General features: G+C 40.7%; 1 protein-coding gene across 12 annotated transcripts in view; it reads right to left on the bottom strand.

Moving 5' to 3' along the window:
- SPIDR (scaffold protein involved in DNA repair) overlaps positions 1–14,083 on the bottom strand; it is a 415,411-nt gene that overhangs the window by 291,604 nt on the left and 109,724 nt on the right. For all 12 annotated transcript variants that reach the window (XR_002478925.2, XM_021672883.2, XM_021672887.2 and 9 more), the window contains one exon: positions 5,250–5,500. Coding sequence is in view for 11 of the 12 variants with exons in the window: in XM_021672883.2 (XP_021528558.2) it covers positions 5,250–5,500 (251 nt within the window). In the remaining variant the exon portion in view is untranslated. The remainder of the gene's footprint in view (positions 1–5,249; positions 5,501–14,083) is intronic.

The following is a 14,083-nucleotide window of genomic DNA, read 5'->3' as shown; positions in this document are numbered from 1 at the left end:
CTTTGAAGACTAGCACTTGACAAGGGTGCCGTCTCTCATCATTCCTATTCAACGTAGTATTAAAAGTTTTAGTCAGTGCAATCAGGCAAGAAAAAGAAATAAAGGGTATTCAATTAGGAAAAGAGGAATTCAAATTGTCTCTATTTGCAGATGACATGACTGTATATTTAGAAGACCCCACATCTCAGCCCAAAATCTCCTTAAGATGGTAAGCAACTTCAGCGAAGTCTCCAGATACAAAATCAATGTGCAAAAATCACATGCATTCGCATACACCAAAATCGGACAGACAGCCAAATCACGAGTGAACTCCCATTCACAAATTCTACAAAGAGAATAAAATACCTAGGAATACAACTAACAAAAGATGCGAAAGACCTCTTCAAGGAGAACTACAAACCACTGCTCAATGAAATAAGAGAGGACACAAACAGATGGAAAAATATTCCATGCTCATGGTTAGGAAGAATCAATATCGTGAAAATGGCCATACTGCCCAAAGTAATTTACAGATTCAACGCTATTCCCAACAAGCTACCATTGATCTTCCTCACAGAACTGGAAAAAACCACCTTAAACTTCATATGGAACCAAAAAAGAGCCCACACAGCTCAATCCTTGCTACCTGGCCTTTATCAGGTAAAAAAGATATTTTTAATCACCACAAACCACCATCCCTTCACCAAAGGCAGTGATTGTCTTCACCAAAGACAATCCTAAGTAAAAAGAACAAAGCTGGAGGCATCACGCTACCTGACTTCAAACTATACTACAAGATTACAGTATCAGAGATAGAGACCAAAGGAACAGAACAGAGGCCTCCAAGTACGACCACATGTCTAAAACCATCTGATCTTTGACAAACCTGACAAAAACAAGCAATGGGGAAAAGATTTCCTGTTTAATAAACGGTGTTGGGAAAACTGGCTAGCTATATGCAAAAAGCTGAAACTGGACCCCTTCCTGACACCTTACACTCAAATTAACTCCAGATGGATTAAAGATTTAAACATAAGACCTAACACCATAAAAACCCTAGAAGAAAACCTAGGCAAAACCATTCAGGACATAGGCATAGGCAAGGACTTCATAACTCAAACACCAAAAGCAATGGCAACAAAAGCCAAAACAGACAAATAGGATCTAATTAAACTCCAGAACTTCTGCACAGGAAAAGAACAATCATTACAGCAAACTGGCAACCAACAGAATGGGAAAAAATTTTTGCAATCTACCCATCTGACAAAAAGGCTAATATCCAGAATGTACAAAGAACTAAAGCAGATTTACAGAAAAAAACAAATAAACCCATTCAAAAGTGGGCAAAGGATATGAACAGACACTTTTCAAAAGAAGACATTTATGCGCCAACAAACATTAAGAAAAAAGGCTCATCATCACTGGTCATTAGGGAAATGCAAATCAAACCACACTGAGATACCATCTCATGCCAGTTAGAATGGCGATCACTAAAAAATCTGGAGACAACAGATGCTGGAGAGGATGTGGAGAAATAGGAACACTTTTACACTGTTGGTGGGAGTGTAAATTAGTTCAACCATTGTGGAAGACAGTGAGGTGATTCCTCAAGCACCTAGAAACAGAAATACTATTTGACCCAGCAATCCCATTACTGGGTATATACCCAAAGGATTATAAATTGTTTTATTATGAAGATATATGTACATATATGTTCACTGTGGCACTGTTTACAATAGCAAAGATCTGGAACCAACCAAAATGCCCATCGATGATAGACTGGACCAGGAAAATGTGGCACATATACACCATGGAATACTATGCAGCCATAAAAAAGGATGAGTTCATGTCCTTTGCAGGGACATGCATGAATCTGGAAACCATCATTCTTAGCAAACTGACATAAGACCAGAAAACCAAACACCACATGTTCTTACTCATAAGTGGGTGCTGAACAATGAGAACATACAGACACAGAGAGGGGAACGTCACAGACTGGGGTCTGTTGGGGGGTGGGGGGCTAGGGGATGGATAGCAGGGGGTGGGGGATTGGGGAGGGATAACATTAGGAGAAATACCTAATGTAAGTTAAGGGGAGATGGAGGCAGCAAACCAACATGACATGTATATACCTATGTAACAATCCTGCAAGATCTGCACATGTACCCCAAAACTTAAAGTATAATAATAAAAAAATTTAAAAAAATAAAAACAGGAGGAGGAAAAAAAACAAACAAACTGTGTCTCCAGCTGAGTTTGGCCATTAGGGCCTGTCCTGCAGGGAATTCGGATCACATGCACTTGAACTTAAGAACAGAAACACCATGTCCTCTAATCAACAATCCTATTTCTAGTAAAAACCTATCCAACGTTAAAAAAATCAAGTCATACCAAAAGTTCAGGAAGGCCATCTATATCCAAATTAACTCTTTTGAATGTAGCCAGACAAGTTATTAATAAAAGCCAAACCTCCAATGGAACAAAAATATGATGAATTCACTGAGCAAGTTAAGACATCCTAATTATCTTTTCTATAGAACTAACAGATTCGTAACCTATCTCCAAAGATTACTGGTATCAATTCAACACTGCTAAACATTTCTATAAAATCAACAAGGAGAAGTAAAGGAGAATAAAGATTCAAAAATATTACAATTCATTTCTAGTCTGCTTTTTCTCCATCAAGTTTCTCTCCTCTGACTTGACATCTAAAGGAGCTGACTTCGAAGCTCCTTTTTAGCCTCCCCTTGACACGGGCGGGGCTCCCTTAGCCTTTGCTCTTTGTTATGAGCAACCATTCCACTTTGCTTGCTCCTGTGCATGAACAGTGCTTGGCAAGCAGCAGGCCTTCAGCAAGGCTGGGGACATGACTTTCTGTAATTGCATGGCATCACCTTCATCAACAAAGACGTGGTAATCCCTTTAATGGGCTTCCTTTTCCTTTCTCCCCAGAGACTATTACAAATCACATTCTATTACAAATTACATCCTATTACTATTACAAATTACTTTCTCTTTTGAGGCCACAACTTTGTTACTTTGGGCATAAAGCCTTCTGTCTCACGGTGAGTAGGCTCGAACGGATCTCTGTGCCCTGGCCACCCCACTAGACTTGGCCATATTCTCATGCTCTTTCCTCCACTGGTGTCCTCAGGCTGGGGCTCCCCTCTCCACCTTCCTTCCCTACCTCCTCTCTAGGATGCTGACAGAACCATGGTGCAAGCTCTCTGTCTACTGGGACCCCCGCTGTTTTCAAAATCTGTCTATCCTATTCCCTGCACTCTTTCTAGAGGCTCGATCTTTTCCATGTGATTGGCAATCCCAAAGAGAAGAGTCAAAGCCCTCCTGCCTGGTCCCCAGCTCCCACACAGGAGCCACAACCCCATCCTCACTCCCTGAACCATGTGCTACTTCAGCCACAGGCCCTGGTCTCCCTGGGTGCACGCCAGGCTTGTCTTCTCATGATGTGACAATATATCCGTGGCTCCAACACCTACACTCTTCATGATCACATTTACTCTTTCTACTGAAACTCCTTTGCCTTGAAATGCTCTACTACTTTTGCATTTGTGGCAATGCTTCCTACAGGTTCTCTTTCTTATTTTCACTGGGTCTCTGCTTGGCATTGTCTGGGTTTTTTTACATGTATATATTTTTTATTGTACTTTAGGTTCTCGGGTACATGTGCAGATCATGCAGGATTGTTGCATAGGTACATACATGACAATGTGGTTTGCTGCCTCCATCCCCCCATCACCTATATCTGGCATTTCTCCCCATATTATCCCTCCCCAACCTCCCTACCCCCCACTGTGCCTCCCCTAGTCCCCACCAACAGACCTCAGTGTGTGACGCTCCCCTCCCTGTGTCCATATGTCCTCACTGTTCAACACCTGCCTATGAGTGAGAACATGCGGTGTTTGATTTTCTGTTCTTGTGTCAGTTTGCTGAGAATAATGGTTTCCAGATTCATGCATGTCCCTACAAAGGACATGAACTCATCATTTTTTATGGCTGCATAGTATTCCATGGTGTATATGTGCCACAAATTTCCTTGTCCAGTCTATCATCGATGGGCATTTGGGTTGGTTCTAAGTCTTTGCTATTGTAAATAGCACTGCAACGAACATATGTGTGCATGTGTCTTTACAACAGAACAATTTATAATCCTTTGGATATATACCCAGTAATGGGATTGCTGGGTCAAATGATATTTCTATTTCTAGGTGCTTGAGGATTCACCACACTGTCTTCCACAATGGTTGAACTAATTTACACTCCCACCAACAATGTCAAAGTGTTCCTATTTCTCCACATCCTCTCCAGCATCTGTTGTCTCCAGATTTTTTAATGATCACATTCTAACTGGCGTGAGATGGTATCTCAGTGTGGTTTTGATTTGCATTTCTCTAATGACCAGTGACGATGAGCATTTTTTCATGTTTGTTGGCCTCATATATGTCTTCTTTTGAAAAGTGTCTGTTCATATCCTTTGCCTGCTTTTGAATGGGTTTGTTTTTTTTCTTATAAATCTGTTTTAGTTCTTTGTAGATCCTGGATATTAGCCCTTTGTCAGATGGGTAGATTGCAAAAATTTTTTCCCATTCTGTTGGTTGCCACTTCACTCTAATGATTGTTTCTTTTGCTGGACCGAAGCTCTGGAGTTTAGTTAGATCCCATTTGTCTATTTTGGCTTTTGTTGCCAATGCTTTTGATTTAAACAACAAAGAGACCTTGTATCACACACGGTTGGGGAGGTCCCTACAGGCCCCTTCACATATCTTTCCTGATTTGCTCACCATGGCCACAGCACAGCCCCTGCATGACACTCTAGTTCATGGCACACCAGACACATCTCGTCTGTAGGTCTCTGCTCTCTCACACTTTTTTGCACTTGCAAGTGTTGTCCTGGCAGATCTCCCTCATAAAAGTAGTCTGACATGATTTATACATATTTCCGTTACCCTTTTTAGATTATAAATTACTGAAGATTAGAACAATTATTCACTTGTATTCACTTGTCTGCAAGGTACCTAGAGCACTGACTCTCAATAAAATTTGTTAGGCCAAACAATAAATCTCCATTAAAAAATGCAGTCACATCTACTGGCCATGACTGAACCCACGACCCTCAAATTGGATGAACGTTCCATTAATCAGCTCCAGAACTTAGGATTTCATATGCAAGTATCTTAAAATTAACATTTTAGATATTTCTGTTTTTAAAGAAAGAGAAGAAAAAAAGAGTATTTAAAAAGGTATAATTTAACCTTAAAAACTTCTTCTTTGCTGAATTTTCTGGAGTCCTGGGAAACTTAGTTGTGGGTTTCTGGGGTGTATGCAAGATGGTCTCTGTTGATTTTGTCCTAGGGTCTATCAGTCCCTCCATAATCTGTCTTGCGTCCGATGCAAACTCCACGTGGTATTTGTGAGGGGATTCTGAATCAATGCGTAGGACATTTTCCAAGTCATCTTCTTTTTCACTATCTGATGAATACTCTAAAATTTCTATAGAACTTGGCTGAAAAAGATTAAGAGAAAGGCATATTTTTAAATACAAAGAGCATTTTATTCAAGTCCACATTTATTTACATCATTCCATTCCCTTACAGTTACATTTCTTGAAGGAGCTTTTTGAATACAGGATCTGCAGCTTAAACCTCTGTTCTGACAAAATCCCAAAGTAACCAAGACAAAGACAAGAAGAGGTTAAATCAACTGTAAGTCAGATTTTATCTCATAGAACCCACAAAGGTAAGTACAAATACTTCAATCTTCTTTCAGCAAACTACAAGACAGTACAATCTCCAAAACTGAACTAATTTTAACATGAAGCTAAATTGCCTCTTCAGGTGTAAATCATTTAATTTGCCAAAGGAATCCCCAAGAATAAAGATAAAGACTTGACTTTCTTAGTAAAATTATGTAATATTTTCCAGAGACTAGTTTGAAATTGCAAATATCAACAGGAACTATTTAAGAATATGAGTCACCGTCTCCTTTTCCTAACATTTCCTAAAGTGTTTCTTCTTTCTCCGACTGAGATTTCTAAATTTCCAAAATAATTTTTTGAAAACTGAATTATAAAACAAGAATTCATATCATATGGCCTACAAAAAAGAAAAAAAACACATATCATATGGCCAATTCTGGAGGAAAGAATCAAAACTTTTTTGACGTTTTCTGTCTTTACCGAGACACATGCTAAAACTTTAAAGCACAAGATCTTACTTTCCTATACGTGATTGTATAGGTCAATCCCATGTTATTCTGTGTTAGCAACAATTCATCCTTCAATTTCCTAACTTCCAGTTAGGATGCACTAGCAGTCCCATCTAATTTACTACCTAAATATTGGGGGTGGTACTAGAGTTTACTTCATTAACTAATCTACATAAAGTGAAAGGCCTTTTTTTCCTGAGGATTACATTTTTTTTTTTTTTGAGATCGAGTCTCACTCTGTCACCCAGGCTGTAGTGCAATGGTGTGATCTCAGCTCACTGCTACCTCTGCTTCCCCAGTTCAAGTGATTCTCCTGCCTCAGCCTCCCAAGTAGCTGGGATTACAGGTACCCACCACCATGCCCAGCTAATTTTTGTATATTTAGTAGGGACGAGGTTTTACCATGTTAGCCAGGGCTGGTCTCAAACTCCTGACCTCAAGTGTACCACCCACCTCAGCCTCCCAAAGTGCTAACAGGCGTGAACCACCACACCCAGCCAAATTCTTTCTAAGAGTCAAAAAAAAAAGAACCATCCATCTCCATACCTCGTCAAAAAACTGCTTGAGTAGTCACCTTCTATCAGATGCACTGAAAATAAGAAACAGTAAATGGCTATATTTCTAAAATAAATGCAGAGCTTCGCTCTACTGTCCTCACCATTTCAGTTTTGTGCCTAACTCACTCTAGGTACCTGTTAATCCAACACTGGGACACAGGTCTGCCTCACATGAGAGCTTCTGAATAAACATTAAAAATGGGGTCACCAAAAGATCCAGAGCAGTTCAGATTCAGAAAGAAGCTCTCTGACACTAAATCCTTTACACATTACTTAAGCACTCCACATTTAAATAATTTCATTTTTTCTGTTATGAGAAGTCTTAAGTGCCCTAAAGTTTTGCCCTTTGTCCTAGAGCATTGTCTCTTAACCTTGGCACTCTCGCCATTTGGGTCTTGACCATGAGCTGGGCCATCCTGTGCACGATGGGGTGCCTGGTAGCACCCCTGGCCTCTACCCACTAGATGACAGGAGCACCGCCTCACCAGTCAGGACAATAAAAAAGGTCTCCAGGAGTTGCCAAATGTCCTCTGGGGACAAAATCACCCCCAGTTGAGAACCACCATCCTAGAAATAAGTCAACAAATAACCAACCACAGGTGGCTTGGGCTGGGGACTCACATGCAACCATGAAGAGGATTCATGCTGCTTGTAAGGATGGGGGAGGCCAAACCCAGACAGTTATAAAACACTGTGGTAGGGATGCTGCCATGGAGGTACTGCTTGGGCTCCAAGGAGAACACATAAGAAGGGTAACAAAGCCATGGGGGGGCACAGGCAAAGAGAAGAGTTAAGTGTCAGAAAAGGTCTGTTTCTGGCTGGGTGGGTGTAACCCCAGCACTTTGGAGGCTGAAGCAGGCAGATCACTTGAGGCCAGGAGTTTGAAAGCAGGCTGGCTAACATGGCGAAACCCCATCTCTATTAAAAACGCAAAAATTAGCTGGGTGTGGTGGTGCACGCCTGTAATCCCAGCTACTAGGGAGGCTGAGGCAGGAGAATAACTTGAGACCCTGGGAGGCAGAGGTTGCAATGAGCCAAGATCACGCCACTGCATTCCAGCCTGGGCAACAGAGTGAGACTGTCTCAAAGAAAGAAAAGGTTTGCTTCCCAGAATCTGCAACCTGAAGTTCAATGCTAACTGTGGATTAGACAGAGAGAGGAGGGAAGGACAATCTAGGGAGAAGAAAGAAGAAGACCAAGATTCTGAGGCAGGAGACAGCCACTGGCAGCTTCACACAGGAGCTAACAACCTCCGACAGTAATGGGGAATGACCATTTGAACAACATTGGAATGGTGATACAGAGAGGGAGGAAACCACACTGGCAGGGGGAGAGCAGCTAGCTGGAAGGCTCTTCCATAGGCAGAGCAAGAGATAGAGAGGATCTGAGTGGTAGTGGGAATAGAGAGGTGGACTGAAAAGAAATGAGGAAAAGGATGCAATAACACTTGAGGACCAAATTCAGTATCAGGAAATACATTTGGGCAGGAGTTGCTGATACTCAAGCTGGTTTGGATGTGTGAATGTTGTGGTGCCTATGGGATACCCAGGGAAAAACTGGTCAACAGGCAGTGGCTCTGCAGGCCTGGAGTTCTAGGAGTGATGTGGGATGGAAATACAACTTCAGAAATCATGCGAAACAGGATGTGAAGCCATGAGGGCTGGAGAAGACTATGGAAAGTATGTGAAAGGAAGAAGAGAAAGTCCAGGTTGGAACCTTGGAGACATCAATAACATTCATGCTGCCTTCAGGTGAGAAGAGACTGAAAAGTGTTTTGCATTTGACGAAAGAGAAATTGTACAGAGATAAGAAATCCATGGGACCTTGGTAAGAATGTGCCTTAAAGAATAAATGGAAGATAAAATGAAAATAGCAAACCTGATAATTTGTTTTAGAAAGTTTAGATAGGCATATTTTATTCTCTTTCCCAGAAAGAATGGCATAAAAACATACATTTGGTCAGCTTTGAACAACGTGACACAATGATGCTTAAGTTAAAAATCATGAAAACCATGAAATCCAAATGAATTTCCTCACTGAAGAACTGAACATCAGTAAGACTGGTGAGACTTAATAGTAACTCACGTAGTACTTCGAAATTCTCAGCATCAATCTATAACAAATTTTAGGACCATTTGGCTTAAGCTGTTGCTTCCTCCGTGAGAACTAGCTAATATCTAAGAATATACTGAATGCCAACTACTCACATGCTACGTTAGCTGCTACAGTAGCATAAAAAAAATTAAGTCCATTCATATTCCTGCATCCTTACACCCAATTTAAAACTGAAGGAAAAACTAAACATACAAAGTAATTTATGGACAATTCCAAATGCACCCTGCATGCAGCAGATGTAGATATGGAGATCACTTGGAGTGGTAGCAGCCTAGAAGGTCTTTCCCAATAAAGGTGCCGTTTGACTCGAACACTGTCGCGGTCTCAGCCCTACTCCCTACTAGTGGGCTACCTCGGAATTATTTAACTTCCTTATACCTTTGTTTCCTCATCTTCAAATTGGAGATGCAGTAATAAATGCCAACGTATTAAGCATTTAGCAAATGTTAGCTATTCTTTTTAGCCCCTATAGTTTATATGTCTTTTGGTTTCAAATTTAATATTTTAAAATTTGTATTTATTTTTCTATTGCAACCTTTTTCTTGGTTTCTAAGAGGATTTCTATGTAAAAGACAATGTGGAACACAAAGAATGTCTTCTGTAGACAACCAAGAAGACAAATAGTGTCTTAACCCACAGAGGAAATCCTGGATCCTTTGTGTAGTCATTTTTAAATTAATTATTTACTTGGTTTGTTTTTTATTTTTTTGAGATAGGATCTCACTCTGATGCACAGGCTGAAGTGTGGTGGCATGAACACAGCTCACTGCAGCCTCAGCTCTCCTGGGACTGAGTGATGCTCCCACCTCAGCCTCTCAAATAGCTGAGACTACAGATGGGTGCCACCATGCCTGGCTAATTGTTTAAATTTTTTAGTAGAGACAAGGTTTCATTTTGTTGCCCAGGCTGGTCTCAAATTCCTGAGTTCAAGCCATCCTTCCACCTCGGCCTCCCAAAGTGCTGGGATCACAAGTGTGAGCCACTGTGCCCAGCCCACGTAGTCATTTCTAACAGGAGCCAAGCTAGAAGGAACACATTTAGGAAAAGATAACTATAAGTCACCATTTTAGCAAATTGTATTGTAGAACATCCCCCTATGCCCATAATCCCAGATGAACATGGAGGAACTCTCCTACCACAGAGAGGACCTAGAGGACCTACTTGCTCACTGGACACCAGCTGCCTTGGCCTGGGCCTGACTATGAGGAACACATGATCTTTCAGAAAGGGATGGTATGTGCAGGTGCACACGTGCACACAGACATGTGTGTGCCAGGGAGGGTGGAAAAGAGAGGGAATAGTAAGAGATAGGTCAAAGGTAACTGCAGGTTCACAGGTTCACGCTTACATTTCCTCTCTACTTTGTAGAATCAGATTAATGAGAAAGAAGGGCCATGAGTTTTGGAACAAGACAGACTTGTTTTTGATCTCAGCTCAACTATTTAATTACTTTGTTACTTTGGACAAGCTGACTCCCCCATTCCCAGTGTAATCATCCAAAAATGGAAAAATTCTTTGAGAAATATTTTAAGAATTAGAGATAATGACTATTTATTATGAAATATTTAAAGGCACAGAAAGGTAGGGGAAAAAAATAACAAGTAGATGTACCCATCACCTTTTGTCAAATTTTAACTTGATGCAATTTTTTTTTAGGTTTTTTTTTTAATGGCACAGTTGAAATGTCCTGTATTTTTCTTCCCGTGCCTGTTCTCCTTAGAGGCAATTCTCTACTGAATTTGACATTTCATTATCATCTGTTTTCATTTTTTTTTAATTGCACACATACAAACGTACTATTTTACAAGGACGCAGCAGCTGTAACTCATTAATTTTCATTGCAATGAAGCATTCCAGAGTCTGGCTATACCACTTTTTACTTATCTGTTTCAATACTGGTAGACACTTAAGAGTTTTGTAAATTTTCACATTACAACAAAACTGTAACATGCATGTACTGGACTTGTTTCACTGGGCACATACATGCTGATTTCTCAGTGGTAGACACTACCCAGTGGATTCTTGGACAGTCCATTCTCATCTACACTGGCAATTGTGAGATGGCTCTGTAGAGACACTGTGCCGACAGCAATGCCCATCAGCAGTGTTTGAAAGCTGTGGCACATCATCAGCATCATTGAGTAATTTTAAACTTCTAAATTTTCGCCTATCTGATTGGTGTGAAATGTTCTATCTCTCCTGTTTAAGTGTGCACATCCCTGATCATTCACAGGATTGAGCACCTTTGTACTTGTTGAATGGCTCTTCACATTTCTTCCTGTTTGTTCATATCCTTTACCCACTTCTCTAGTAGGAGAGAAAATGAATTTTTCAATCATCTGGATCTATGTATTCCACAGAGAGAAGGTGGTTAGAAAACTGTTAACAAATTTTAAAGTGACAGAAGAAGGACCTGGTATATACCACTGACATCCTTTCCCATACCTTAAAAAAAATCAATCACATTTCTTAACCACAGTTATTCCTGATAGGTAGCCTACTGCTGCTACACGGTGACCCACTGTACTTGGGTGAAATTTCTGTTCCATGGAAATTTTTATCCTTTACCAAATCATGTTTACAAAAAATAATTACTTTGAATAAATGGTAAGTTTCAAGAACAAAGTAAAGATTTAAATTTGTTTTTGCAAACTTAACCAACTGATGCCCTCTTGAAACTTTCACAGAAGGTTACTTCTTCCAGAGACATAGCCCAGTTACAGAAATAATACAGATGAATGAATAAGGATCTTCTATAGGAGTACAACAACTGCAATGGTCAAAGGCACAGAGCAAAGAATGACTGTGTGGCTATTACCATAATCTGCTGATGCTTAAATGCAATAAAATTATTACCATAAGGACTTTTTTTCCTCCTGACGTAAGAAAGTTTGGAAGGAGGAGTCTTCTGATTTAATGAGTAAATATCACAAACAGCAAGACTGATATGAGGCAAGGAATTGTTCTTATGAAGCCAGTCAACAAAGACAATAGTCTGGTCCAATTTCCATTGCAATATACTAACATGACCTTGGTTAAAGCCATCTACAATTTCTCAAAATCATAAAGTATTCAATATTGACTCAGTTTCCAAAGTTAGCAATACTGCTGTAGTACACATCTGTCACAATTTATTTCTGACTCCTTGTTTCAGATAGCAAATGTTTCTATCCACAGACGGAAATCCTTCAACCTCTGGCAGCCATGGGGTTAGGGACATCTCACATTGCAGCAGCCATGTGTCTAGGATAAGCCTGTTTCAGGGGTCAAAGCTGATTGGCCTCAGGTAGACAACTGACCAATGCTTAGCCAATCAGATTCTTTTCCTCCAGATTTTGAATTGAGTCTGGAAAGTGGAAGTTAAGCTACACTGATGACACACCTCTAGATGAAAGTCCATGAGCGTCTGCTGGTGAGGTTCCCAGGGCTGCCCCGAGGCTCAGTTCATCCTTCAACTTTATCTTGTTACTCAAGATATGCGGTACTGTTCTAGTGAATTTTCTCTTCTTTAAAAAACAGCTACACTTGGTTCCTTTTACTTGCAACTAAGAGGCTAATTACCCGAAAAATATCTCCAAATAAAGAAAACATTAAATAAGTATTTATTCAGTACAGACCATGTATAAGGTGTTATGGAATAGAGAAAATGTGATGAGGCACACTTCCATAAAGAGCTTGAAATAAAATAAAGCAGATACAAGCAGGGTTCATACTAATTCTCCAAATGGACAAAAAAATGGAACCCTTACTTCCGGTTGATCTAAAACCAGTAGACACAGTGGAAGAGGTAAAACCTGTGCCCTGTACTAGGCCTCAGAGGATTGGAAAATTCTCAACTGATAAAGATGCAAAAAGAGAGAAGAAACCACATAAGGCAGGAAAGTACAGTGACTTTCATGATCTATAGACAAGTTTAGACCACTGAGAGTTTAGAGTTCATACTGAGAGGCAAGAGACAGTAACAAGAAAAACATAATCCTATGGGTTGGATGAGGAGCAAGCTGTGGAGGATCTTGAATGTCAGGTTTAAGAGTCTGGATATCCCTGAAGAAAGCAGAAAGCTTTTGAGTAGGCAAGGAGGATGAACTTAAAAGGCATGCTGATAAGACTGCTGTGGAGACTGCATATGGGATGTATTTAAAGAAGGGAAATGCTAATGCAAGAAGTTACTGTAAATATCCCGGCCAACTTCTCTCCATTTCAGAGCTGTCCATCTTCTCTTAAAGGCTTCAGTTCACATATTCACAAATATCTCAATACAACAAGTTCAAAATCAAACTCCTAATATATTCCTCAAAACCAGTTGTTCGGCCCAGTATCACCTGTATCAATAATACCACACGCTACCCAGGTGCACGTCAGAAATCCCCTGATCTTCAATTCATGAGTAAGTTTTACCTCTAAAACTAGCCAGGATGTGCTCCTTTCTCTCCATCCACTCCCACCTGGCACCACAATGGCTGCAACTCAGAGCTAGTCTCTCGCTCTGCTCCTGCCCTCCTGCCGGGGTCTGCCCTCCACACAACAATCAGAACAACCTAAGTCAGAGCATTCCACACCCTTCCTTTAGATCCTATAAACGACTTCCCAGCACATCTAGGATGCCATTCAATGCCCCCCACCTGCCCTGTGGTTTCTAAAGCCTCAGGTGGCCTCTGGACCCACCAGGCCTCTACTGGTAGCTGTCTGCCTCATCACTGCTCCCCAGCCCTTCTGACCTGCTTTTAGGTTTCCACACCATGTTCTTTCCTGCCTGTGGACACCACAGCCCTTCCTGCCCTAGAATATGCTTCCTCATTCCCACCCCAAATCTTTCCCTAAGTCTTCCTCATGTTTCAAAGTTTCAGCTTACATATCCGCTCATCATACAGGTCTGCCTTCAGCACTCGGGCAGAAATTGGTGGGTGAGGAGGCTGGGGCAACAGCAACAAACTCAACATTCTCTCTCTCTGTCTCTCTGTCTCTCTGTCTCTCTCACTTCCTCTTTATTTTCTGGAACATGAGAAAAAATTAGGCTCCCTTCAACTAAAGTAAAACAGGAAAAATAACTACATCATCATCATCACTTTCTTATACTAAGCTCTACCGGTTTTGAAGTACTTACACATGTATTAATTCATTAATTCCTCACAACAGCTGAATCAAATATAGTGATGGAAAACTACTCACTGTATCTAAATATGAGTAACTATGCTGGGAGAGGCTGTCCA

Source organism: Aotus nancymaae, unplaced genomic scaffold, assembly GCF_030222135.1.
Source record: "Aotus nancymaae isolate 86718 unplaced genomic scaffold, 86718_ANA_hifiasm-v0.15.2.pri h1tg000036l, whole genome shotgun sequence".
NCBI classification, from domain to species: Eukaryota; Metazoa; Chordata; class Mammalia; order Primates; family Aotidae; genus Aotus; species Aotus nancymaae.
The sequence above is the reverse complement of the archived record's forward strand: the minus strand, read 5'-3'. Positions and strand labels throughout refer to the sequence as shown.